This window comes from Melanostigma gelatinosum, assembly GCF_949748355.1.
Source record: "Melanostigma gelatinosum genome assembly, chromosome: 20".
Taxonomy (NCBI): Eukaryota; Metazoa; Chordata; class Actinopteri; order Perciformes; family Zoarcidae; genus Melanostigma; species Melanostigma gelatinosum.
The window spans coordinates 13,460,749-13,486,919 of NC_136653.1; the positions used below are offsets into that span (position 1 = coordinate 13,460,749).

Genomic DNA, 26,171 nt, shown 5'->3' on the forward strand with positions numbered 1-26,171 from the left:
GAATATAAGAAGTGGTGTCTTTGCTCTCTGCTTTGACATCTGGGAGTGTTGTGGCTTTGGGTTCAGTGAGCCCTCAGGGAATCTGAACTTGTAACTGCTGTTTTGAGTTTGTTTACATCATCTTAACCCGTCTTTTTCTGTGTGTGTGTGTGTGTGTGTGTGTGTGTCCGCCCCTCACAGCTACAGGAAGCAAAGCAGCTGGAGCGAGAGCGGCACCGGCAGCACTCCCCGGTTACCCAGCACACCGAGCCAGACTCCCCCCAGCTCCAGGCTCACCTCCACCTGCCGGACAAGGGTCTGTCCCAGGGGGCCAACGGGGCCGTCACCCCTCCAACTCCCGGCGTCACCATCCCGTCCACCCCCTCGACACCCGCCCCGGAGGGCAGCAGCAGGTCTGTGTCTGGGGAGCAGGAGGAGCAGGGAGAGAGCCCAGATCCAGAAAATGGTTCGGATTTCTGCGTGGCTGAAAATGAACAGACTGAGGCAGATCAAGCCACAGCAGCAGCACAGAGTAAGACTGCGTACATGTAATTATTTTATTGTCCTATATTCTTATAAAATGTATCATGAGTTCCCTTTATTGTTCTCCTTTTATCGACCATAAAAGACAGTACGATAACAGTTTGTTTGGAATTGACCCTCCACATGTTACACTATGTTCTTCCCTAATATCAGGTTTTAACAAGTAAAAAATGTAAATATTCAATAGACACAATACAAACACACACTTGATTAACAGCCAGATAAATGTTTCAGATCACATATGTTAAACATTTCATACTTCTTGAGCTTTATCTACATTCTGGGCTGGGTGTGTTTGGTGAGTGAAAACATCTTGTGACTGTGCTCGATGAAAGCCTTCACTGTTGACATTCTGTGCAATTTCATTAACAGAAAAGAAAAGCCTCCAGAACCAGTGTTTACTTTTTGCCGACATTTGATAGCACATGCAGCGCTACAATGGCTCATTCATTCACTGAGAGAGCCGGTGTGAAATAAATATGAAGAGCAAGGATTCAAAATAGTCTCACTGACATTGTAGCTTTATGGATGCTGGCACCAGAATGCACTATGCTTATATAGCTGAACGGATGAGTTGATCGCCCTCTGTGCCTTTTAGTCAACAAAGAGGATTTTTTTTCTTTTTTGTGTGTGTGTGTGTGTGTGCTGTTCAGATGCAGTAGCCCAGCAGAATCCAGAGGCAGGTGAGGAGGAGGAAGAGGAGACGCCAAACTACGAAGAAAAAGCCCAGGAAATCGTGCAGAGTATTTTGCAGGAGGTGGTCAACACGGTTGCAGGAGGTGAGATGTATTCTGTACGCAGTAAAAACTATCGATGAAAAATTCAACTTATTATTCTCCGAGTGTCCGAAACTCTTTTTATTTATAAGCACATTGGGGGTAATAATGGTGTAGAGGCCACACGGACAAAAGAAGGGGATTACTTGCACAACCCACCGTAGTCATCTGTCAAGTGGGTGTGTTTCTCATGGTGCATTATAGCAGCAGCTCCTATGAGCCCTTTTCAGTTTGCTCACCCTTTGTTTGCTATAGAATACAGGTTATGTGGATTTGCTCTCCCCCACTTTTTTTATGCAAAACTGACCCTTGCACATTTAACCAGCAGAATGCTTTGTGGAATCAGTGAGTGCATTCGTCAAGGTGACACCCCAGGTGACAGGCAGACTGTGCTTCCAAAGCACTCCTGTCTTTGTGTGCAAATGTTAAAAGAAGCGTCATTAATTCAGACACACAAAGGAATAGTGCTTTGGCTTCCTTTTTTCAAATACACTTTTACCCTCGAGCTGCAGTTTTACAATTGAGCTTTAGTGGTCGGGAGGAGCAGAAATGCACGCTAGTATCCTGAAAGCTCTCTTAGATGCTGCTCAGCATGCTGTTCACCAATGTGCTGTTGCCATTTTCTCTCCTTGTACTTGACCAGAACATCGTGACTAACTCCAGATTTAGGTCTGAGAGTTTAATGCCGCCTCGTCGGTTATGAAACACGTCCTGATTCCCGGTGGAGGATGTTTCAAGGCATCGAGATTATAGATCCAGGTGTCACCCCTGTCCATCTCCTCCCTGCTCTATCCCCACCACAGGACACTGCTTGGACCCCACGAACCTCTGCTCCGACACTAAGGAGTCTGGCGGCGAGAGCGAGCCGGCGGAGTCGGACCCGGCTGAAGCGGTGACGGAGGGCACCCAGAGCTCCCTGGAGGACGAGGGCACCCTGGGTAGCGACAGCGAGCACGTCCACGCCAACGGCATCCCCGGCACGCCGATTTCTGCCAGCTTCACCCCCTCGCTGCCCGACGACAGACTGTCTCTCTCGTCCACTGACACTCAGGTTAAGGACGGACCAGAGTTATTACATTTTAGTTATAAGTTCAAGTCAAAGTAAAATCTACTGGTTCCATTTTTTTATGTGTTGTGATTGTTGGCTCGTTTTTCAAAATGTTTAACTTTGTTTATGATGTAGCATTTTGGCCCTGCTGAATAGCTGTACTGAGACTCGGTGAAAGAAGATGTTGCTAACTGCACACTGAGTTTACTGTTTTTGTGTCTCTGTAGGAGTCGGGAGCAGCGCCGGGACAGCCGCCAGGTGCAAAATTCTCCCACATCCTCCAGAAAGATGCCTTCCTCGTCTTCCGCTCGCTCTGCAAGCTGTCGATGAAACCGCTGTCGGATGGACCACCCGATCCCAAGTAAGAATTCATTCCATGTGGTGTGCAGCAATGGGATTACAGTGTTATCAGCTCTCTTTTTTTCATTTCAGCTCTGTGTTGGTTATAAGAAAAGTCATTAGTCACGGTTTAAGACGAGGATTGCTCCAGTAATAACTGCAGTGTTTTGATAAATGGTGACGAAGGAGACAATGAGGCATCGCTCAGATTTTTCTGAATCACTTCCTGCTTTCATGAATCCACTCTTGAACTGTTTCCCCTTTTTTCAAAGCACCAGAAAGGAGGAAACTAATCTGCCGTCGTTCAATATGACTTCTGACCATGCTCTGGTTTGCCAAAATAGAGGCATCCGATTGGCTCGTCCTGATAGCAGTAGCTTTTGTGAAACAGGATTTCCTGCATCTGGTTTCTGTGTATAACTCGATTCACAGTGTCTGTGGGGCGAATTTAATATTTGTTTACTTTTTATTTAGCTAATCTTTTCAAATCTTCAATAGCGTTGGAAAATGAATGCAATAGAGCTGTGTGTGTGTGTGTGTGTCTGATGAAGGCCAAGTCAATTTCCTCGGCACTGATGCGTCACGTCACTGCCAGACAGAAAGCTTTTACTCTTCTAACGAGGCTGCACAGCCTGATGTTTCACTCTCTTGTGTCACACGTACACACACTACAGCACACGGGCAAAAAAAAAGCTTGTTTTTAGAATTACCTTAGCCATCAGAAGGTACTCTAAATGGATTATCATGTGCCTGTGGTGATTTATAGGACAAAGCATACAACACTCTCCTCTGTTGGATTTTTTTATATTTGTTCAGGTGCTCAAAAGTGTAGAAGTTACATGTGTATTTAATATGGATGCGTCCTCTTAAAAAATGCTTTTGTCAAATATGACAAAATGATCTTACGTCATGGTTGAAAAAATACTTTCAAAATGATATGAAAGGAAGTGAGATTTTGAGTCCTTCCTAGAATAATTGCGCTCCATTAACATGTCGGCCTCTATAATGCCCCACAAGTAGCTCGTTTGATTGAACGTGCACAAGTAACGACAAACTCAAACCTCCTGTTCTGTTGAATTGTGGGTAATGTAGTCGTTTGTACAACACCTTGGATTTAGATGCATCTGTGCATCCTATTACCATTACTTAATTTATAAATGTAAATTATATACATATGGTGGTTCACTTTTAACAGTTTCTCCTAAAATCAGGACGCAATACTGCTCGTATTTTTCTCTTTTAATTTACCACGAGTATGCATGCGTGTGTGCTTTGGTAGCAGTGGCCCCTTTAGAGGAGGAAAAAAAAGTCTATATTTTTGGACACATTTTCTGCTTTGTCTGCTTTCCAGAGAAGGAAGACGTTACCGAGGCAGCCAATCTCGGCATATAAAGTAGCTGAAAGTATGTTTGTTTCAGCTCCAGTTATTCTGTCCTGCTGCTGCAGAGAAGCAGTTCAGACAAGCAGAGAGCTCTACACGGCGAGCAGCTTTGATTTATTTGCCCTTGCATTTCTTTGATGGCTGTTGAAGATTTTTAACTCTCACATAGAGAAATAAAGGATGATGTGGTCTCTGTGTGCATGACGCTGCTGTTTCTTTGAGGTGTAACGTTTCTTGAAGGGCAGATAATTTGCCTGTACGTACTTTGTTTTTAGTGAGACGTCTTTGTTTTTCCCGCTGAATGTATTCTACGTCTGAAATGTCGATGCTCATCGGATTGGACGATGCCTTCTCGCGTCTCACCTCAGGTCCCACGAGCTGCGATCGAAGGTCTTGTCCCTCCAGCTGCTCCTGTCCATCCTGCAGAACGCCGGGCCCGTCTTCAAGACGAACGAGATGTTCATCAACGCCATCAAGCAGTACCTGTGTGTGGCCCTGTCCAAGAACGGCGTCTCCTCCGTGCCCGAGGTCTTTGAACTCTCACTCTCCATTTTCCTCACTCTGCTCTCCCACTTCAAGACGCACCTCAAGATGCAAATCGAGGTAACGTGCTCGCTAAAGTGTTTTGCGTTCATTGAGGAAAATTCCGGTTTTGTTGACAGTTTCTTAGACTGAAAGTTTAACGGTAATAACAGAGATATGGGTGGCAATTACTCTGCCGACAGCCTGAATAGACCTTAATGCGACGACGATAAGACGCTACGTTTTTCAGGGTTTTTTCAGGCTTAACGCCTAAGCTTTTTTTGTACCGCTATCCGACTACAGACTATAACTCTGCAGCTGCTTCACCGTAATCAGATATTTAAGCTTTTAACGTGATGCAACAAAAGCCGTCCACGCTACCAAAAACAGCACTCTGGCTTACTGACAGCTGGTACCTGCTGCTGTCGCTCTCCAGCAGTGTGCTCTCCTCTGTGTGTTCAGTTTCTTACTTTCAGTTCCCCCCCCCCCCCCCCCCCCCCCCAGCTGTATTTTCATTCACATATGCAGAGAAAAACCTGACGACCCAGTTGGCTTCTTACAGTAGCTGTATTTATACATCCACCCACCTCTTCTTGACGGGATGCATACGTTTCACACCTTCTCTGGCAGCTGACACTCCTTCTGGGACATGAATGACTTAAGTGGAAAGCTTGCAAACATATTCAACACGGCAGATTACAGTAACAAAAGCAGCACTGTCAAATTGTTCATTTGAATCAGTTTTTGAACTTTGTGCGCCGGTTTTCTTCTTTTCTGAATCTTTCTCTGTTTAAGAACACCACATGCACAACATTATGACGCCGACAGTCTTGACTCCGTTCGTCAACGCAGCAGGCAGCTGAGACCAATGATGGAATATGTGGTTTCTCACAGAGTACTGTGACATTCTTGCACCATGACGCCCTTTCTGCTGCCCGGTTTATATGTTCTGTTTGAGTTGGTTCAAGGTTTCTAACGCATGGCCACCTGCTGTATTCGCTTGGTCTACTGAAGTGGGTCGTGTGGGCTCTCGCAGGACATTGTGTTATCTGGGCCGTGCAGGCAATTGATGGTGTTTTTGCCTCCCCCCCCACCCCCTCCCGACTCTGTCCTCAGGTGTTCTTCAAGGAGATTTTCCTGTACATTCTGGAGACGTCCACAAGCTCCTACGACCACAAGTGGATGGTCATACAAACCCTCACGAGAATATGTGCAGGTTTGTGCCTCCAGATTGATGTGTTCCATCTTTTCTTTACAGTAGCTAGTAGTGTTTCAGACAGACAATATGAGAAAAATAATGTTTTATCAACATTAAAGCATGTAGACAGACCCAAAATTACAAGTATGAAGCATGATATGTCCCCTTTAATTGAATGATTATAACCTATAATTATTAGCCTGTAATTATTTGTGCTTACTTGACTCCAGACTCTATAAAAGCTGTGCACACAGTCTACATTCGTTTCATAGATTCTCACTGATGAACTCTCTCTCTCTCGCTCTCTCGCTCTCTCTCGCTCTCTCTCTCCCCCCCCCCCCCCCCCCCCCCCCAGATGCCCAGGGTGTGGTGGACATCTACGTGAACTACGATTGCGACTTGAATGCTGCTAACATATTCGAGCGGTTGGTCAACGACCTCTCAAAAATTGCGCAGGGCCGCGGAGGCCACGAGCTCGCCACATCTACCCTGCAGGTGCTGTTCATTTTCTCACCTTCTTTCAAATGTCTTTTGTGCTTCATTTATTATGTTTTTTTACAGTTATTCATAACACTGTCATTTTGTTTTTGTTTCCCTTTCTAGCAGCTGACCCTGAGAAAGAAAGGCCTCGAATGTCTAGTGTCCATCCTGAAATGTATGGTCGAATGGAGTAAAGACCAATACGTCAACCCCAACTCCCAGACCAGCCTCGGTAAGAAATGCTCCACACGAGTGTAATTCATCACGGCAGCTGTCAGACCCAATTCTGTTCATTCTGAGTCTACACACAGATTACTATTTAGTCTTTAGACTCATAAGAGGCAGAATTCATGTTTGTATTTTAGTCGAGGTCAATATAAGACAATGAATTAAGTAGTATTACTGCTGAACTATCACTATTATTGAATGATGAATTAAACTGCAAGGGGGAGCGTTTAGTAATTCTTGAAGAGGGTTTATCTCGCTGCGTTCCATATTCATATATCAAGACGTGATCAGTTTGACTTTACGTCCACGGCTTGAACACAGACGGTGCATGCTGGAGTTGTTTGTGTGCCTGCAGTATTCCGCTTTCTTGGCCTTTGCCCATAAAAACCCACACTGGTGTTACTCCTCGATAGTCTGTGGAGAGTTGAACTTGTGTTGTGGAAAGTGTGTGTGTGTCTGAGACGGCCACGGTTATAAAGCTGGAACTTCCAATGATCAACCCGTTTTTTTGGCAGCAGTTCATCATTGAGGTTAACCGGGGTTAGCGATAAAGCTCCCATCCGTCAGCTCGGCTGCGATCACTTGTAGGATTGATCGGTGGAAGCTATCGCTCCGAGGAGGAAAGCGAGCATTCGTCAGCTGGGCTCCAGCCAGAGGAGGGCCGTGAGGTAATGCCTGTAGGCCCATCGCAGACGGGCTAATCCAGAAGGTTTAGTGGAGAACAGAGCGGTACCTGAAGCCAACATACAGTCAAGAGTATATCCTGCATGTGAGACTGGCCTCTGGGTCTTCTGCACACCGGAGGGTTTCTCAAGTAGGAGCTCAAACCGAGGTGCAAGCGCAATTTTGTGAAAGGGCTGGAAAAGATATCCCACAAGCCCCTGGACCTATCCACAGGCTGGCGATGAGCTAAGCTCTCATGGCTAACCGGCAGACTTGTATTCACTCGCAGGGTCGCTTCTGCCAAAGCCTTTGTCATTAGTCATCTATTGTGGCCGAAGCTCACGGGTTGAAGTTGTCCTGTTGAATTCACCTTGCTGGCTGATTTCAGAGGACGATTCTTGCTCATATAATCGAACTGCATATTTGTGATGACGATACATTGAATTGTGTGATGCATTCCAGCACAATATATGACTCTTTCCATCTTCCCTTGTTGTGTCGTTTTCTCCCTCTTTTGTACATCTTCAAAGCAAGAGCAGGTAACAGCAGAAGAGCACAGAGTGTTGCTGTGATAGGAATCCCTCCTTTTTAAGCCTGTTGTGTCCCCGTAGCTTGAGATGATTTTGTACTAGCCTCGCCTTCTATAACCTGTGTTGTTTGTTGGGTTTCCCGTTACCCACTTACACCAAATAGATTGTAACCAGAACCATGTATCTGTGTAATTCAATGGATGGTAGAGATCCGTGTTCTGAACTCGATGGGTACAAATGCTGCTTGTTCATCTGAAGGAATATGTTATAAAGTCTTTCCTCAGTTAATTTCCTCCCTCCCTCTCTGTAGTTTCCTCTCCACGCTGTAAGCCTAAGAATGGGGAGCACACTTTGAGCTCACGTTACCGTAACACTGTGAATGTTTTAAAGAGTTTCCGATGGGTAATCGGATGCCTGGCCCGAACACTGGGTTACAGGGTGGACCCGCTCCTGCAGCAGCAAATATTGTTTCTGGCTGGCTTAAAAAAAATGAAAAACAGCACCTCTCTTGGCTTTTAAATTGTGGCTGCTTCCTCATTGACTGACTGGAGCTTTTAAGATAACCTACCTTTTATAATATCTACCCTGCCTTGCCCTTGCTTTGTGTGAATGCGTGTCCTTGTGTGCATGTGAGTAACACCGGTGTGCATACCCTCCCTGCCAACAACAATCACCTAGAAGGCCTCAGGGTCATTTTGTTCTCTGTGTTGCAGTTTTCCCTTTCAATTACTGAAGCCTCTCCCACACTACGAGCATTAAGTTCGCTCATCTTTTAAGCCTCCAGGCTGGGTTTGTGCCAGCGTCAGACTTTCTATTAAAAACTCACACCTTAGTGATGGTTCCAGGGCGTTGCCTCTGACAGTAACAGTAGAAATACTCTATTTATTTCCACTCGTCTATCGTCCCTTCTGGGTTATCTTATCTTGTGTCGTTTGCTCTTCAGGTCAAGAGAAACCATCGGAGCAGGAGAGCACAGAGACCAAGGCCCCGGAGACCATAAATCGCTATGGGAGCATTAACTCTCTGGACTCCACGGCCTCGTCTGGCATCGGCAGCTACAGCACACAGATGTCAGGTACTGACAACCCCGAGCAGTTTGAGGTCCTCAAACAGCAAAAGGAGATCATCGAGCAAGGCATCGACCTGTAAGTTCGACTACGCACTCGATTTTTGCATTTCTGATCCTGTTGTTTCTGTGACACTGCATTGGTTAAAGTACAAGGTTTGTCTTTGGATTCGACACAGGTTCAACAAGAAACCAAAGAGAGGAATCCAGTACCTTCAAGAGCAAGGCATGCTGGGTACAACCCCAGAGGATCTTGCTCAGTTCTTGCACCAGGAAGAGAGGCTTGATTCGGTAAAAAAGTGCACAAATCCTAGACAGAAGCGTGCATGATCAACACAACTTATCTCAGTGTGGTGCACTTATGATACAATTCTATGTTCTTGGAGGAATCCAAGATTGGACCAAAAGATCACGATAATTAAACAAATACAAAGTCACCGTGCAGATGTTTGAGGTGCAGATGTTTCATTCTACCCGCAAAAACATGTGTGTTGTATGTATCAAAGAGAAGACTGATGTGAAACATGGTTCTTTTGATGTCATTTGTAAAATGATTACAGGCTCACCTGCACTCTTGACATGTTGTTACTGAGTTTATTTCACTATTCAACATCATCTCAAGCCTCCACCTTTGTGGCGATTTGAGAGGCGTTTTTCTCGGATCTAAGAAATCTGTCTGGGGAGGCTCCTTCAAGAAAATAAGCGTCCGACAGCTGAAGTGGCAGCAGAATGCTTTGCAAATATATACAAATGGCCAGTCGAGCTCAACAAACTCTGCGCTCTCTTCCTTGTGCGTCAGCCGGCCAAACCGCACAGAAGCCAATAATCGAAAGCCTGTCGACCAGCAGCGTAGATGTTAACTCTAATGAGGAGCACGCTCGCTTTGATTGGAACGCCTCGAGGGTGTCTGTGCGCAACGATAATCAGCATTAAAGAGCGTTTATAACATCTGCTCAGAAACAAGGGCCCTTAGATGCAGTGGTATAAGCATGAATACTAACAAGTATTCATCTAATCCACACTGACTGGATAGTCCTGCTGTTATAAGTAGGAAGTGTAAGCAGAGTAATAAGTTTCTATTTTACGGCGTTGAAATCTATTTTCTTTGTCTGCTTTTTCCCTTTTTATGATGAGAGGAATGTTAGTCGAAGGGCAAATTATTGCAATTCTTGTAAGTGTCACAGGCAGCTCCAACCAAACCGCACGGGCTTTTTTTTAGTTCTCATGACAGGATTTACTGTCTTGTTCTGCTTGTTTTGCTCTCCTAGACTCAAGTGGGAGAATTCCTTGGCGATAATGATCATTTCAATAAAGAGGTGATGTACGCCTACGTGGATCAAATGGACTTCCAAGGCAAAGACTTTGTTTCCGCACTAAGGACGTTCCTGGAGGGCTTTCGGCTCCCCGGAGAGGCCCAGAAGATCGACCGGCTCATGGAGAAATTTGCTGCAAGATATCTCGAGTGCAATCAGGGGTGTGTTTACATCTCCGGCCGGAAAATCCCTGCTATGGGAATAGCTGAATTCGATTTTGAACATTTCCCCCATACAAGATGCTGCTATTAATATGCATTGTGTCTGTTCCCTTCCCTCCTCCAGACAAACCCTCTTTGCCAGTGCTGATACGGCATACGTCCTTGCCTACTCGATCATTATGTTGACAACAGACCTTCACAGTCCACAGGTAAGCGCTCCACCTCAGTGAGGTTGGCAGCCTTTGGGCAATGTCTCTTGACAGCAGTCATTCCCTCGGTTATCAGTGCAACATAAATCACCAGGATTGCACGAGCAGCTCTTGAACCGTATCCTTGTTCTCGTCTGCAAAGGTGAAGAATAAAATGACAAAAGAGCAGTACATCAGGATGAACCGCGGCATCAACGACAGCAAAGATCTACCCGAGGAGTATCTCTCGGCCATCTACGACGAGATTGCCGGAAAAAAGATTGCCATGAAGGAGACGAAAGAGCTCACCATGAAATCCAACAAGCACAGTGAGTCTCGCCGCTTTGGGGTGTCTCCAAGATGTAACGAATTATCCCGAGCCGTTTACCTGTGTCTTTGTTGCCGTAATGGTTGTATTGTGTGTATTTGTGTGTTCTTGCTCAGGTGTGGCCAGCGAGAAGCAGAGGCGTCTGCTGTACAACGTGGAGATGGAGCAAATGGCCAAGACGGCCAAGGCTCTGATGGAGGCCGTCAGCCACGTCCAAGCACCCTTCACCAGCGCCACACATCTGGAGCACGTCAGGCCCATGTTCAAGGTAGCAGACATAAAAACACACACATCTATGAGGCTGACGCGCAGTTTCACACACAAGCTGTAAACCTCATGCGTCTGTCGTTCCTCAGCTGGCATGGACTCCCTTCCTGGCAGCCTTCAGCGTGGGTCTTCAGGACTGCGATGACACTGAGGTGGCCTCCCTGTGTCTGGAGGGCATCCGCTGTGCCATCAGGATAGCGTGCATCTTCTGCATACAGGTACTGGCGTCTTAACTGAAGGATTACCGACTGTGTCTCGTACCTTGCGGCGCATTCTGACACGCTGCCGCCTCGCTTTGTCTCAGCTGGAGAGGGATGCGTATGTGCAGGCCTTGGCGAGGTTCACCCTGCTGACAGCCAGCTCTGGCATCTCGGAAATGAAGCAGAAGAACATCGACACCATCAAGACCCTCATCACTGTGGCCCACACCGATGGCAACTACCTGGGCAACTCTTGGCACGAGGTTTGCTCCTCTTGTCTCACTTTCACTCGCTTTATTTCCTCGTCAAATTTCTTAAAACTATCTCACCTCGCCATCTTTTTTCCTCGTATCTACCTTTCCTAGTTCAGTGAAGTAAAATTTAAGGAAATGCATTTTATTCTATTTAACATTTTTTGCTCATATTACAGCGATATAAAATATTCTAATGCATCGATATAATAGATGCTGATCCTACCAAAATTGCTGAGTTGAATGATAATGGTAGTGCATTGATTTTGCATTTAAAAGTGATGCAGTAATTGCTGTTTGTTTGTTTGTTTGTTGGGTTTTTGGGTATTTTACAGCAACCAGTTTGAGTTTGTCATCGGATCTTTCCTGACATCTCAATTTTTTTTCCTTTTTCAGATCCTGAAGTGCATCAGTCAGCTGGAGCTGGCTCAGCTGATCGGTACAGGAGTGAAGGCACGCTACATCTCAGGGACGGTGCGGAGCAACGACGAGTACCTGGGCCTAGGTCAGCACCAACTCGTACATATACAGTATATTGTAGTGTCAACACCTTGACTTGGTTGTTGTTTTTTCAGTGGAGCTGAAGTTTTAGTAAATCGGTGAAAACTACACCCACTTGTTGACTGTAAAACAAGCTTTGTGCTTTGCTCCGTAGTTGGCGGGACAGTGGACCGTAAGCAGATCGCCAGCATTCAGGTGTCCATCGGAGAGACCAGCTCTCAGAGTGTGGTGGTGGCTGTGGACAGGTACTGTGGTCACTGAAAAACCATCAGGAAAACTCTTTTTCATACAAAATACCGTATCTTTTTCAGACGTGCTTCTCATCCCCTTATGCTTTTTGGCAGAAATGCAAATCTTGCCACGCAATAATAATTGTCACATATTTCCCTGCTTTAGGATATTCACCGGTTCTACCAGACTGGATGGAAACGCCATAGGTGAGTCTAGCTGATCTAGCTACATGCTGTTATTCTTAGGACGGGTGCATCCTATCTATTTTAGATCGTCGTGCATCACTTTCCCCGTACAAAGCGCCCTCTCCTTGCTCATCGCCAACATCTTCTCTCTATTCGTCAGTTGATTTTGTGCGCTGGCTGTGTGCTGTGTCCATGGATGAGCTGGCCTCGCCCACGCACCCACGTATGTTCAGCCTGCAAAAAATAGTCGAGATCTCCTACTACAACATGGGCCGCATCAGGCTGCAGTGGTCCAGGATCTGGGAGGTTATCGGAGACCACTTCAACAAGGTGGGTGAGGATCGGTCGATGCAGGGATAGAAATCGTGAAAAAGATGCACGATTTGTAAGAGATGGACACTGTGTAGTTCTGTTGTGTGGAAAGAAACTAAAAAACAGTGTCATTGATCATCTACATGGCACCAAACTCATGAGGATAAACTTCCCCAGTTGGGAAGTAAGCTGCAAAGGCCTGTTTACTTTCTCTTCCACCTTCTGTTTTACAAAAAGGCTGATTTCAGTCGCTGGTGAACACTGATTGTTGCGTGAAAAGCTTTCTGCTGGTTTGTTATTCAAGGACACATCTCTCATTAAGGCTCTGCTTTTCACTGAGTAGCTGCAGAATTGGGTTTCGAGGGTGTAAAATCGAACACTCAGCATTCATTCATCATGTTGGAAAGTGGATTTTAAGAGAAAAAACAATTTCCTGCTGGAGGGTGAAACCGTTTCTTCTGTGTAACTACATGCGTATTGTTTAGTTGCAAGTCTGATGGAAAAACATTTAATAATAAAAAAAAAAAAGAACAGGGCGATCTTGCTGAAATATGTTTTTTTTATCTCTGTGCAGGTTGGCTGTAATTCCAATGAAGATGTGGCGATTTTCTCAGTGGACTCTCTCAGGCAACTGTCCATGAAATTTCTGGAGAAGGGGGAGCTGGCTAACTTCAGATTCCAGAAAGACTTCCTGAGGCCTTTTGAACACATCATGAAAAAGAACAGGTAAAGTGGTGCACTTGTCTGGGACTGAGTGCCGATGTTGCTGCTTCCGTGTAAACCTGTCGTGCCGGGCCGGTGCAAACGCGAGGCCTGTTCTGTGGCTTTTAATTTGTTACTATTTCCGGGCTGTTTCTCACAAGGCTGCAGACTCGCACTCCTCCCCTCAACCTCTGTGGCAGCTCTCTGCCTCGCCTGTTGTTCATTCTCTTCCTTTCTGTCTCTTTTTTCCTCCGTCTCTGTTCACATATAGCGTACTGTTCGCTCAGAGACAAGTGAATGACCCATTTCAGTCTCTTTGCATGAAGGCGTCAAAAAGGCAAAGCTGTTTTACTGCGGCGCGTTGTTCATTCATGTGAAAGAGGAGTAGCGGCGTAAATATAAATCCTTCCACAGATTGAACAGGCTGAGAGCTTCAACAGGGATGAGATGGCAGGCAGCCATGCAAACCCGGCAGCGCAGTGTGTCCATTAGAGTCATGCTGCCCTCCTCTCACTGTGTGTGTGTGTGTGTGTGTGTGGTAATGGTAAGCAGAGGCAGACCTCTTCTCTCATTCATAACTACTGAACAATTAGGAATGCTCATCACTATGGCAACAGTTGCTGTAAAAACCTGCCGGGCTCAGACTAGCCAGTGCAGGGTTAATGTTGCTGCTTGAAACGGGGGATATCAAGAGCTTTTAAACATAATTGACATCAAACTATTTGCTCCTCTTCCTCCACATTTCCTGTCCAGGTCTCCCACCATCAGGGACATGGTGGTGCGCTGTATAGCTCAGATGGTTAACTCCCAGGCAGTGAACATCCGCTCCGGCTGGAAGAACATCTTCTCTGTCTTCCACCTGGCTGCTTCTGACCAGGACGAGAGCATTGTGGAGCTGGCCTTCCAGACCACCGGCCATATCGTCAGTAAGTCCAGCGCACACACACACACACAGACGCCTAAGAAGGTTGTAATAACCTCTTAACTTGTTTTGTTACGTTGGTCTTGTGGTCGTCAGATTTGGGACTTGATATCTCTTCTCTTCTCCCTCTATCCGTCTCCCAGCGAATGTGTTTGAAAAACACTTTGCGGCCACAATCGACTCCTTCCAGGACGCCGTTAAGTGTCTGTCGGAGTTCGCCTGTAATGCCTCCTTCCCGGACACCAGCATGGAAGCCATCCGCCTCATCCGACACTGCGCCAAATACGTCTCAGAGAGGCCACAGGTCAATGTCAGGCCCTGCTTTACACTGACCGGTTTATTCTGCACCGTAAAGGCCCCATGTGCAGAGATGAATGTACCTTACTAACATCAGAATATAAGCACGTTAGCAGGATGAATTAATGTGCACAATTGCAGGAGTACATCTAGTCCACGTCTATGGACGTCATCCAGTGTGACGGCATCAAAATGCTCCATGTGCAAATGTTTACGGGTACAGCTTTTGCATACTGCTATATTCATTTCCTCACCCATAACATCCCAAAGAGGGAGAATGTGTGCATCGGGAAAGCATGAATGAGAGTGATCGTTCAGATCAGGGGCACAAACAGTATTTATGGAAATATGTATTTGTTGCAGTGGGTTAATTGTCTCCCGGAGGACAAAACAATGGTGAACACGGCTCGTATTTCTCTTTCAGGCCTTTAAAGACTACACCAGCGATGACATGAATGTAGCGCCTGAGGACCGCGTGTGGGTGCGGGGGTGGTTCCCCATCCTCTTCGAGCTCTCCTGCATCATCAACAGGTGTAAGCTGGATGTCAGGACCAGGTAGGCGGGTTCACCTTTACACGCCTGTTATTTCAGACGGTGGTGGGCGCCATTAAAGGCACGAAGCTGTATATTTAAAAACCTATTACTGTAGAAGTGAGACGGCAATAAAAAAACATGCTGCCGCACATCCAATGTTTGCTAGAACAAGCTAGCGAGACGAAAAAGACTGTAAGGCATGTTGTAAAAAGTAAAATCAGCTGTTTCATCAATGAAAAGTGTGTGTGTGTGTGTGTGTGTGTGTGTGTGTGTGTGTGTGTGTGTGTGTGTGTGTGTGTGTGTGTGTGTGTGTGTGTGTGTGTGTGTGTGTGTGTGTGTGTGTGTGTGTGTGTGTGTGTGTGTGTGTGTGTGTATTTCCCAGAGGGCTGACGGTGATGTTTGAAGTGATGAAGACCTACGGGCACACCTTTGAGAAACACTGGTGGCAAGACCTTTTCAGAATTGTCTTCAGGATCTTCGACAACATGAAGCTGCCAGAGCAACAGACTGAGGTGCGCGACGAGTCTTTCATCCTCAACAGCTGTTTCAAATGCTGTGCTTTACAGCCGAATGTCTCAAAGATTAGAATCTCTTAATCCCCAAGCTGCGGCATTGTTGTTTGATGGAGTTCTCACTGAGGTTGTGTTGCACCCTCAGAAAGCGGAGTGGATGACCACCACCTGCAATCATGCACTTTATGCCATCTGCGACGTCTTCACCCAATACTTTGAGTCCCTCAATGACGTCCTGCTGGATGATATTCTGGCTCAGCTCTACTGGTGTGTGCAACAAGGTGAGAACTCCTTTCTCTCTTTCCTGCTATATTTATCTTTGAGTGGACAGCGTCGGGGGCAAGATTGTCCTCTCGTCTTAAAGCTAGAACAGTTTACGGAGGTCAAGATATTGAGAGGCGTTCGGGCAGTTACCGGCTTTAGCCATGACCTGAGCTGGGCAGCCAGTGACAGAACTTGCTTCTGAAGTTTTAAGTACTGCATCAATACTGGTCCACCGCTTTATAAAAAGACAAAGGTGAAGTAAAAAGTCGTTCAATGTTTTTTTGTATTTCGGGGTTGTTTGTTGGAAATCTGTCGACTTTGTACATCAATACATCTTACATTATTGACTCACTCTTTTTTTCCCATCTACCCTCCCCTTGTGTCTCCCTCCTCTCGGCCCAACCCCTCCTCCTCCTCCTCCTCCTCCTCCTCATCTGTGTGTCTGTAGATAATGAGCAACTTGCCCGTTCAGGCACCAACTGTCTAGAGAATGTTGTCATCCTGAATGGAGAGAAATACTCCCTGGAGACCTGGGACAAGACATGCAACTGCATGCTGGACATCTTTAAGACCACCATCCCACACGCGTAAGCTCCTCCACTGAACACAAGAACGGCATCTCTTCCATGTCAGAAAACAGGCCATGCTTTGACATTTAGACGTGAATAAACCCGCATTCTTAAATGCAGCAGTGATTCTCATTATAAACTGGGACGTTAGTTGCTCAATGAAAGTGGAAATGCAAAACCAAACAGATGTTTAGAAGGAAAGTTGATCAAGACTTTGTTGATTGATGCATTTTCTAGAGTGAAAGTTGATAGTTGTTTGTCATGAATGTGATTTCGTGGGTCAACTGTTTTTCAGGCTGTTAACATGGAGACCAGCAGCAGCCGAGGGAGAACACTTAACAACACAGAGCCTGTCAGACAAACAGCTGGTAAAAAAACAACAAGTAGTATTCTGATTTGCATGTGAATGAATCACTATTTGTCGATATTTTGTTTTGTTCTATTTGTTCAGGTTTATTTCCATGTCTGAGCAAGACCTTCCCTGTGTTTGTATAATTCAACTGCTGTGTATACACGCGTGTGTAGGCCTGGCAGTCACTCTGCCCACTTTGCTCTCAGGACTCCGTTTCCCAGAAGTCAGTGGATATTCAGTCCCGCTGTGACGACCAGCACTCCATCAGCAGCGCCGATAGGGTTGCCACGTCGAACCGTCGGCAGAGTCAGTACAGCTCAGCCTCAGGTATGTGTGAGGGCGGCTCCAGGAGCAGGACCCCGATGAGGAAGCCTGTCGCTGTACTCGAGGACTGACTGCTAGTGTGTTGGTCTGAGTAAGTGTTCTGATTGAGGTCTCCCTCTTATGTTCCACAGAGATCCAGGAGCAGCGCTTATTCACAGCGTTGCTGATAAAGTGTGTCGTGCAGCTTGAGCTCATCCAGACTATCGATAACATGGTGTTTTTTCCTGCCACCAGTAGGAAAGAAGATGCCGAGAACTTGGCTGCTGCTCAGGTACAAACACTTGTTTCTCTGAGGTCGTAAGACTCTGTTTCTGTATTTCAGTGCGTCTGTGATTCAAAGACGATAATAAGCTGTCTTGTGTTTTGCCTTTTGTGAAGCGGGATGCCTCGTATGCAGCCGACGTCCCGGTGGAGACCCAGGACCAGGGCATGTACCGCTACCTGACCTCAGAACAGCTCTTTACGCTGCTGGACTGCCTGCTGGAGTCACACGGCTTCGCCAAGGCCTTCAACTCCAACAACGAGCAGCGGACCTTACTGTGGAAAGCAGGTAGGGCACGACATCACTGTGTCCATCACTGTGGCTCCTCTGGGCCGTTTGGGGATCATAATAACAATGATCATCATTCTTTTTAAAATGACTGTAACTGTGAGCATCTGCGTGTGTGTGCGTTTGTGTTTGTTTGTGTGTGTTTTTAAGGTTTCAAAGGAAAGTCGAAGCCCAACCTGTTGAAGCAAGAGACCAGCAGCCTGGCGTGTGGCCTGCGCATCCTGTTTCGTATGTACACAGACGAGAGCCGCCAGGACGCCTGGGAGGAGGTCCAGAGACGACTGCTCACGTAAGGAACAAACGCACTCATTGCCCACTGCAACACCACCGTAACTGCTGAGCAATCAGTTGTAGGGGATGATGATGAGAATTCCATTGGTGTTCAACATGATTTCTAAGTGGATACAACACACTTCTCATATTGTTCAGACACTGTGACAGCACCGCAATCTGCCCACAGGCAATGACTGTGGTGCTCATGCATTTCCCACCACGTGTACCTTTACAGGTTAAAGTTCGTTGTCATGGTTTCTGTTGTTGTGCTGCTTTTTCTCATCCCACTAATGATGCTGTCTGCACAGAGTACACTTGTCCTGCCAAACATCTGTTAAAGGACAGTTGTAGCAATACATTTATGTGTGCATGTGCGTTCAACTTGACAGAATTCAGAAAGTAATTGGAGGTTTTGTCGTCGGTAGTTGGCAGTGGAAACATGGTGAATGCTTTTAGTTAATCAAGGACGTGTGAGATAAATGATATGGGAATTTTTTGGTTTAATTATGTTTGTGATTTCAAAAAGTTCAATCTGAGAATAGATGAGAGACTTAAATAATATTGGGGGGCAGTTAGTCGTTCTTGAAAAACCATCACTCCTGCAGAATATATTGGCACCATATCAGGGATGTTATTGCAAATACATCTGTGAAATATTAAGACCGACTCATCCGTTCGCTCCTCCCCGGGTCTGTGTGCGTCTGAGTATATGCATGTTTTCTGAGGACTATTCCATAGGTCAAAGCCCAACACGTCTCTCGCACATTCGCTATCACTAGCTCCGATGTGGGGATAAAGAAATCGCACTTCTTCTTCTATCGGGCACAGACGTCAATGGCCTCCTCAGAGGAAGGAGACATGAGGAGACACTGACCCTGAGAGGAGGAGGGAGGTTGTTTTGATGTCACTATCTACAGTCGGTTACTCGTGGCAAAGGCACAGCGTGTGCACAGCTCGGCACTTCTCTGTAACGGATGCGGCTCGCTGTAAAGATCCAAAGGAGTCGGCGTGCACACACTGATGTTTCATTGTTCAGTCAGCACTGCTGTCGTCGCTGCGTCTTTATTCAGCGCCTCGCAAACCGCGCTTCACCCACGAATTGATGATGATATGGAGATAAAGCAGAATCATAGTCTGTCTCTCCTACTTGCATTCATTATTGGAGAGAGGAGGAGGAGGAGGAGGAGGAGGAGGAGGAGGATGGATGGATGGATGGATTTTGCCTTTATGTGCGAGTGGCTGAGAAATCCTAATTTGTGGAGACATTGTTATGTGTCCTCATGACTGTATCTTATGTTCATTCCCACTTTCTCAAACTCTCATCATCCTGTCATCCAGAAGCAACACAGTTTGACATTTATGCTTTAATTACACACACACACACACACACACAGACCCTTGTTTACCAGAGGACATGCAAGTTTGATTAGTGCAGGGTGCAAAGCAGATTTGGGAGGTGATTAGGTTACAGAGATTGAAGTGCAAGAGGGCTGTGAGAGTGCTGGAGGAGGGGGGGGGGCTGGAGGGTCGAAGGAGAAAGGTCAGAGGTTGCGTCACTCAAGCTTAAACTGTGATAAGCAAAGCAGAGACGCAGATGCTTTCTTGCTAAAAATAAGTTACAGAGCAACACGGCTCCTTCCTGTTTGTGTTTAATGTTCTCCCAGAGTGACACTAAGCATTTCTGGAATGTTTCTCCCCGTGTGTGTCTGTGTGATGCAGCGTGTGCAGCGAGGCCGTAGCATACTTCTTGGCTCTGACCTCAGAAAGCCACAGAGAGGCCTGGACCAACCTGCTGCTGCTCTTCCTCACCAAGGTGCTAAAGATCAGTGATGAAAGGGTGAGGAGCCGAAACAAAACATGCCTTAGTTAGTCCTCAGTTTAGACACTTCAGAGTTTGTTATCACACTTTTAATATCGGTGTAACGAAATACGAGGTATGTTCAAATCATCATCAGCAATGCATTTCCACCATTTAACCCAACAATAGTATTTTTATTCTACAAACGATGCTGTTTGTCACCTACAGCCATTTTGTAAGGCAAAGCAAGTTTATTTGTACAGCACATTTCAACAACAAGGTAATTCAAAGTGCTTCACATGAAACCATTAAAAGCATAAAGGCAAAAGTAAAGGAGATTTAAAACATACATTGAAACGATAATCGATGTCTCCCTGAGACATTGCGCTGCACGCAATCAACCATACACTGCCGCAATTCTGCAATTACTCGCACACAAACCACGTCTGGAAAAGATCTCTGCGTTTTATAGTGTACGCCTTGCACGAACTCGGTCCCGGAGGAAATGGCGACATATTGTGCAGTCCTTTTAAAACCATTAAAAGCATCAAAACATAAGGCAAAATAAAAGGAGATTTAACAGCAATTAAGAACAGTGTAGGAAATAAAATACAGTAGTAAAATGCAGAAATGCAGGAAATTGATTAATATATCAATTGAATGTGGTTCAATTAAAGGCAGCAGCAAACAGAAAAGTCTTCAATCTTGATTTAAATGAGCTGAGGGTCTCGGCAATAACCAAATAAGCAGCATATAATTCTGATTTAATTGCCTTAGTGTTTCTTATGTCTTTGTAGCACCAAGACATGGGAGTCTCTATCTTTGTCTCACTCTCTCCGTCTGGTCCCACAGTTCAAGGTGCATGCGTCCAGATACTACCCTCTCCTGTGTGAGATCATGCAGTTCGACCTGATCCCCGAGCTGCGGGCTGTCCTCAGAAAGTTCTACCTGCGCATCGGCTTCGTGTTTCACATCGCGCGGCTGCCCGAGCCCGAACCGGAGCCTCAGCCGCCACACATTGAGCAGCAGGCGGACACAGAGGCCGGGGAGGAGGCCTAGTTGATGCTGCACCACCAACACGACCGGCCTCGAACACAGAAGCCCCCCACTGAGGCCTCCACCTCAGATCTGTGCGACTGTGCGCTGTGGCTCCGTGTCACCTCAGGAACCCTCCACAGGGTTTACGCCTGACTTCAAACAGCTGATGATCAGTCGGCTATCTGCTACCGCCCACCCGCACCCTTAACCCTGTCGCCACACACCCACACAGACACGCCTATTCACACAAACCGCCCCGACAGAGTACCCGATATCACGGTGAAGTCTCGTACAAGGTGTAGCGATGCCTCCGCTGGATACAACTACTGATTAACAACTGACAGTTATCCATATCTCTGATCTGCTCAGAAGGAATATATTTCAAAAGATGTGTGCTTCTTACTGTATATTTAAAAAGTAAAGAATGAATGGATTCAACAACATGCAACAGGACATATTTAGTAACTATGAAATGTGACATTTGTCACACGTTGATAGTAATGACCGTTCTGTCTGCACATGGCTAACATTCGCATTGGTAGCCTCTTGGATGAAACTAGTTGTACAGATCTGCCGCTGTGTAATATAATCTTATAACACTAGATTTCATTTATTTTTCTTTATTTTGTTTTCCCTCCTCTGGATTTGCTGCACTTGATCTCTTTTTTGAATGCACTGGAGATTTTACTTGTGATAATTTATTTGACTGTACCATCTCCCGCAGAGTGTCCTATACCGTACGATTTGTAATTGAACATGAACGTGGAAAATGAAGGGTTAAATTATTCCATTTTTATATGTTCTTAGGTTTTTAACGGAGATGGATGATAACTGGGCTTCTGAAACTGGAAGATAAGAGAGCAACCTGACGCTAGCTGCTTTTCAGTCACTAGTCTGTTTTCATGTTCGAGATTAGTTTTCACTCATGTGTACAAAATCAAAAGTTGATAATATATTTAATGTTTTTTCTTTTTCTTTTGGTTTGCGGGAAAAGGTGTATGGAGAAGATGACAAATGTTAGCTGTGCTTTAAGTATGAATGGGATGCATTCCTGCTCATGGATGTGGAAAACAAAATGTATATGACACAGCAATGTAAAGTTTTCTATGTTGCAAAAGATTATGTACAACTTTCTGTACAATACATCATCTGGCATTCTAATCAGGTTCTAGGTCAATAAAGTTTTTGAACTTGGTTGATTTGAAATGCTGAATCACTGACTTCTAAATGACAGAACTGCAAGCGGTTTATTTTTCTCCATTAATGATCAGCCAGGGCCACATTAATATAACATTTTATTATAAAATAAACTACATTAACACATGTTTGTGGTGTATTCACAGATATTTACCTTCCAAAGCGTTCATGGACTTGTGTAAGATGGTTCTTGTCTAAACTGACAATGTAACAAACACCCACAAATAACACGTTGGTCAGCAGAAAGTGATTCCAGCATCACACAGCAACAAAGTTCATTCTCAGGAGAGCCGTCCAAGGAAAGGGGGAGCTCCTCTCACTCGTTTGGAGACCAGCTAATGGGAGCTATGAGACGCGGTGTGTCAGCCAGGGCGGAGCATCCATCCCACCGTTTGGTCGCTCCAAACAGCCGGCGCGTTCCACAGTATCCGACGTGGCGGGCCGCAGCCAGGCCTCTGTGGCAACAGTGTCCATTGAGACGCGCCTCTCCATGGCAGAACGTAGAGACAAGACATCCACTTCATCACCAGACGGCCCCTCTGGAGACGACATAGGAGTGCATCATCCATCACACATTGCTTTAGGCAATCGGAAAATAAAGGGTGCCTCAAATTTTGCAATTACAGAATTCTGTCTCCTTTTTGTTGAGTAAATGAAAAGGCAAGACACGCGTGTCAGAAATCTGGCAAAAAAAAACAATAAAAGTTGGTTTAAAAGCCAGCTTGAATATAAATGACATGTTCTTTATTTAATCGGTTACTTTACCAGTGCGAGATGAGACACAGAGATATTATGGGCATCGCTGCTCAAGTCTTTCTGTGGACCGAAACGTTTTCACGCACCCACTTGCCAGACTTGTTATATTAGCATCTATATATATATATATATATATATATATATATACATATAAATAAATATTAGGGTATTTCCTCTCACCTGATCTGCCGTCCTGATCACCAGTGTTTTGTCTCCTGTGCTGGTTGTGAGCACTGAATTTGGATTCAAGGTGCAAACTAGTCACTGACTGCAAAGACTGATGAGCATCTGGCCGGCTGTCACGTTCCCCCTGATCTATAGACACAGCCCCGTCCTGTACAAAACAGATCAGAGGGAAGAGAATGACTTCAATTCTCATCAATTTAAAGTTGTAAAATTAGAGAACTTCTGGGTCTCTAATACCAAAGCAAACAAAAGAATTGATGTCCTGCTCGGCACCGTACATCATAGTCACGTCTCCTCCGTGAGGTGGTTCTCTCGTGGCGCTCTGCTGAGGGCTGACGGTGTCTCTGTTGATGAACCTGCCCCTCACGTGCATCGCCACTGTGAACACCTGACAAAGCCATTCATCTTTACACACAAGCCTCTTCTTACCGAGATTAAAGTCCGAAACGTTCACTCAGTTCAAATATGTGTAATAAGAAAATAATGTTCATTCCAGTCAAGAAAACTTTTTCCTGGAAAGGGGTTCGGATGGAAAAGGGTCCGTATTCTAAAAGCCTCTCTTCCCGCACCGGACTTTTGAAACAATGTCTCTCTACTGCCCCCGTTCCAAAATGGCTGGCACTGTGCTATCTCCACCCTACAGCTGGCATGTGCCCCTTGCACCCAGCGTTGGCACCAGCTGCAACACAGAGACATGAGCTGGCACGGGCCACAATTAGCCTGGCACGGAGACACAGAGCTGAATTATCCGTGGCGCAGAGGCTGTTGTAGTGTGGTATTGTGAGGGGGCGTATGTAGCTGACTTCCCCAGCCATCTCACCTTTATGGAAAATGTCTAGAGCCTCAGAAAGAGGAAAGAATCCAAAAGCATATCGTGTAGCACTGATGGAAACACTTTCTTCATACTTGAAAGGGAACAGACAGATTATATTTAGTCAGGCTTACCAATAAAAGCAGCCTCAGATGGCAATATGGAGTCTCTCTGGGTGTAGCGTCCAGGTTTGTTCCTCTGAGAGAATAAACAAACACAGGCACCAATTAACTCAAAAACATGCAAGATGTACTCGACTAGCCTGTCACAATAAAATGCACATTAATTATGTGATGGACACTCACAGAACGACAGTGGCTCAGTTGCTGTTCCAAAACGTCTGCAGGGAAACAGAACAATGAGTTGAAGAGCACAACGGGAGACAGTTGAGTGTGTGTGTCTGCCCACTGACCGTGCTCCTCCTCTCTCCTAATCAGCCTGATTTTGCGTCGTTGTTGACGGAGAAGTGCCTGCTGTTGGATGTCCAGACTTTGTTCGTCAGTCGGAGGCTCGGGGAACATGTGACGGATCTCCTCACGAGATGCTGTGTCGATTGATGCAGCAATAACAGTCGCATTAGCACAGAAATGAATGAGAAAGATAAGGTCAGGAGGCAGAGACTAGAGGAAGACATTCGAAGAGAAACTAACAATGACCCCTTCATTACAGTCCCCCTCTTCCTCCACTCTCTGAAACAGCAACTTGGCTGTGACTCAGCAGGTCCACAGGCTGGATTTCTTCCTATTTTTGTTTTGTTTTACAAGCTGGAGCTCTGAGTGTCTTTCAGACTCCTGCATTAACTCGGTCTGGGAGCCAATCCAAAGCCATTTCCTTGGTCGCTTGCATTACATTCTCTGTGTATGCCGCCAACTGTCACTCATGGACGCCTCCCATGACCTCGTGAGATTGAAGTTTCGGGGTGGCTCGGGGGAGACAGAGCACTAATGAAGCTCTGGAAAGTCTAAACCGCAGTGTTCTTCGACTCTCGTCCTTACATCAACACCACGACCGAGGCAATTAGAGGAGGTTTTTTAACCACTTACTTAAAAACGTGTTTTTTCAGAGTACAGGAGGAAAGTAAGCAGAGTCCAACTGGTTTAAATTCAATGAGATAAACTGATTTGTCATCAGAGGATCATATTCTTGGAGTGGCAATATTTCAATTTCACAAACCAGGAAGCACTTTGAAAAGTCTGACTGCAGTTTCTACATGTATTGGATGAGCTTTTCTTCATGACTTGTGACCTCGGGATCATATAGAAGACGCAATTGAGGCAAACAGATCGCACAGACAACTGAGTGACCTAAGGGCGATCTGATTAGTAAGAACTAATGTTGCTTCTTAATATAAAACCAGTGTTCAATCAGCCAACGTGTCATTACCTCTGTATTTAAGCGGGCTGAACTCCCTGATATGGTGCATATTATCACCTGCAGCACCAGAGAAGGGACTCCTGGTTGATGGCTGGGCAGCGTGCTTGCGCATCGATTGATCAAAGGTCCCTCTGGGTCGTCCTCTGGGTCTGAGCAAAGGAGGAAAAGCTGAAAATGTACCAATAATTCACCATGAGTCCCTGAAACAAATCTGAATGGAGATTAGAAGATAGGCAATTTGACCTGGGTCACTTTCATGAACTCAGAACATGAGAGAGCCTACTTAAATACAAATAGCAAATCAAGCCATTCAACAAGTCAGAATGAGCATTGTGTCTTAGCCGTAATGTGACTGGGGGTGTTTTAGGTGAAATTGGACCTGAAGGGGTAGAGCACGTCTAATAGGTTCTCTAAATGGCTCATTTTTTTGAGCCAGGAAGAAAGTAATAAAATCCTATTAGTTAGGTATACCGACGCAAATGACCACTGCTGTTCAGGGGAGGTCTGAGTGTGATACCTGTTGGAGGGAGCGTCGGGACTCTCCTGAAGATCTGTCTGGCCAAGTTGGACCTCCAGTTGTCTCTGCTCATTTCTCAGATACTTACGGAGGGCCGACAGCTCTCTGATCACTTCCTGCTGACCGTCTGAAGCGACCAGAGGGAGAGCGGGGCGACAGGATGGGGACAATAAATGATTAAGTGGCAATTTCTGATTTACAAGCAGGTAGACATTTGAGAGTGATACCTCGTGGCGGGGAGATTTTCTCAGGGACTGGTCGGGAATGTGCCGCTGACACAGAGCGCTCCTGTTGTAGACATTGTGGGCATTTTGACATTTTAGAGTTACATTGAAAGAATCTTGACTTGAAAATATGTGCATCCGTTTACTGCGTGACTTACAGTCCTATCGGTGAGTTGGCTCTCAACAGACGACGGTCTGGATGCCACAGGATTTGTCTGCTTCCTCTGCAAGGTTGGGATGGGAGGAGATGGCTCTCTCTGCTAATTGACGAGCAGAGTCAC

General features: G+C 45.8%; 2 protein-coding genes across 5 annotated transcripts in view; one reads left to right on the top strand and one right to left on the bottom strand.

The window, feature by feature from the left end:
- arfgef1 (ADP-ribosylation factor guanine nucleotide-exchange factor 1 (brefeldin A-inhibited)) overlaps positions 1 to 22,149 on the top strand; it is a 43,103-nt gene extending 20,954 nt beyond the window's left edge. For 2 of the 4 annotated variants that reach the window (XM_079291598.1, XM_079291595.1), the window contains 34 exons: positions 181 to 511; positions 1,176 to 1,301; positions 2,102 to 2,349; positions 2,574 to 2,707; positions 4,435 to 4,669; positions 5,705 to 5,804; positions 6,142 to 6,281; positions 6,390 to 6,498; positions 8,631 to 8,832; positions 8,933 to 9,044; positions 10,022 to 10,227; positions 10,352 to 10,436; positions 10,579 to 10,744; positions 10,860 to 11,011; positions 11,100 to 11,228; positions 11,315 to 11,473; positions 11,858 to 11,966; positions 12,117 to 12,207; positions 12,359 to 12,399; positions 12,539 to 12,708; positions 13,265 to 13,416; positions 14,146 to 14,318; positions 14,458 to 14,618; positions 15,036 to 15,166; positions 15,528 to 15,657; positions 15,803 to 15,938; positions 16,370 to 16,508; positions 16,786 to 16,858; positions 17,049 to 17,169; positions 17,298 to 17,437; positions 17,545 to 17,716; positions 17,867 to 18,005; positions 19,709 to 19,826; positions 20,640 to 22,149. In XM_079291598.1, the coding sequence (XP_079147724.1) occupies positions 181 to 511; positions 1,176 to 1,301; positions 2,102 to 2,349; positions 2,574 to 2,707; positions 4,435 to 4,669; positions 5,705 to 5,804; positions 6,142 to 6,281; positions 6,390 to 6,498; positions 8,631 to 8,832; positions 8,933 to 9,044; positions 10,022 to 10,227; positions 10,352 to 10,436; positions 10,579 to 10,744; positions 10,860 to 11,011; positions 11,100 to 11,228; positions 11,315 to 11,473; positions 11,858 to 11,966; positions 12,117 to 12,207; positions 12,359 to 12,399; positions 12,539 to 12,708; positions 13,265 to 13,416; positions 14,146 to 14,318; positions 14,458 to 14,618; positions 15,036 to 15,166; positions 15,528 to 15,657; positions 15,803 to 15,938; positions 16,370 to 16,508; positions 16,786 to 16,858; positions 17,049 to 17,169; positions 17,298 to 17,437; positions 17,545 to 17,716; positions 17,867 to 18,005; positions 19,709 to 19,826; positions 20,640 to 20,846 (5,037 nt within the window). In that variant the 3' untranslated portion in view covers positions 20,847 to 22,149. The remainder of the gene's footprint in view (positions 1 to 180; positions 512 to 1,175; positions 1,302 to 2,101; positions 2,350 to 2,573; positions 2,708 to 4,434; positions 4,670 to 5,704; positions 5,805 to 6,141; positions 6,282 to 6,389; positions 6,499 to 8,630; positions 8,833 to 8,932; positions 9,045 to 10,021; positions 10,228 to 10,351; positions 10,437 to 10,578; positions 10,745 to 10,859; positions 11,012 to 11,099; positions 11,229 to 11,314; positions 11,474 to 11,857; positions 11,967 to 12,116; positions 12,208 to 12,358; positions 12,400 to 12,538; positions 12,709 to 13,264; positions 13,417 to 14,145; positions 14,319 to 14,457; positions 14,619 to 15,035; positions 15,167 to 15,527; positions 15,658 to 15,802; positions 15,939 to 16,369; positions 16,509 to 16,785; positions 16,859 to 17,048; positions 17,170 to 17,297; positions 17,438 to 17,544; positions 17,717 to 17,866; positions 18,006 to 19,708; positions 19,827 to 20,639) is intronic. The other 2 variants (XM_079291597.1, XM_079291596.1) reach the window with 2 other exon arrangements.
- A 63-nt stretch (positions 22,150 to 22,212) lies between these two features.
- Positions 22,213 to 26,171, bottom strand: part of cspp1a (centrosome and spindle pole associated protein 1a) — a gene marked incomplete at its 5' end in the record, with an annotated part of 10,560 nt that continues 6,601 nt past the window's right edge. The window contains 10 exons of the mRNA XM_079292351.1: positions 22,213 to 22,561; positions 22,959 to 23,112; positions 23,606 to 23,643; positions 23,910 to 23,973; positions 24,081 to 24,115; positions 24,188 to 24,319; positions 25,159 to 25,298; positions 25,667 to 25,793; positions 25,894 to 25,954; positions 26,049 to 26,150. Coding sequence (XP_079148477.1) covers positions 22,368 to 22,561; positions 22,959 to 23,112; positions 23,606 to 23,643; positions 23,910 to 23,973; positions 24,081 to 24,115; positions 24,188 to 24,319; positions 25,159 to 25,298; positions 25,667 to 25,793; positions 25,894 to 25,954; positions 26,049 to 26,150 — 1,047 coding nt within the window. The 3' untranslated portion in view covers positions 22,213 to 22,367. The remainder of the gene's footprint in view (positions 22,562 to 22,958; positions 23,113 to 23,605; positions 23,644 to 23,909; positions 23,974 to 24,080; positions 24,116 to 24,187; positions 24,320 to 25,158; positions 25,299 to 25,666; positions 25,794 to 25,893; positions 25,955 to 26,048; positions 26,151 to 26,171) is intronic.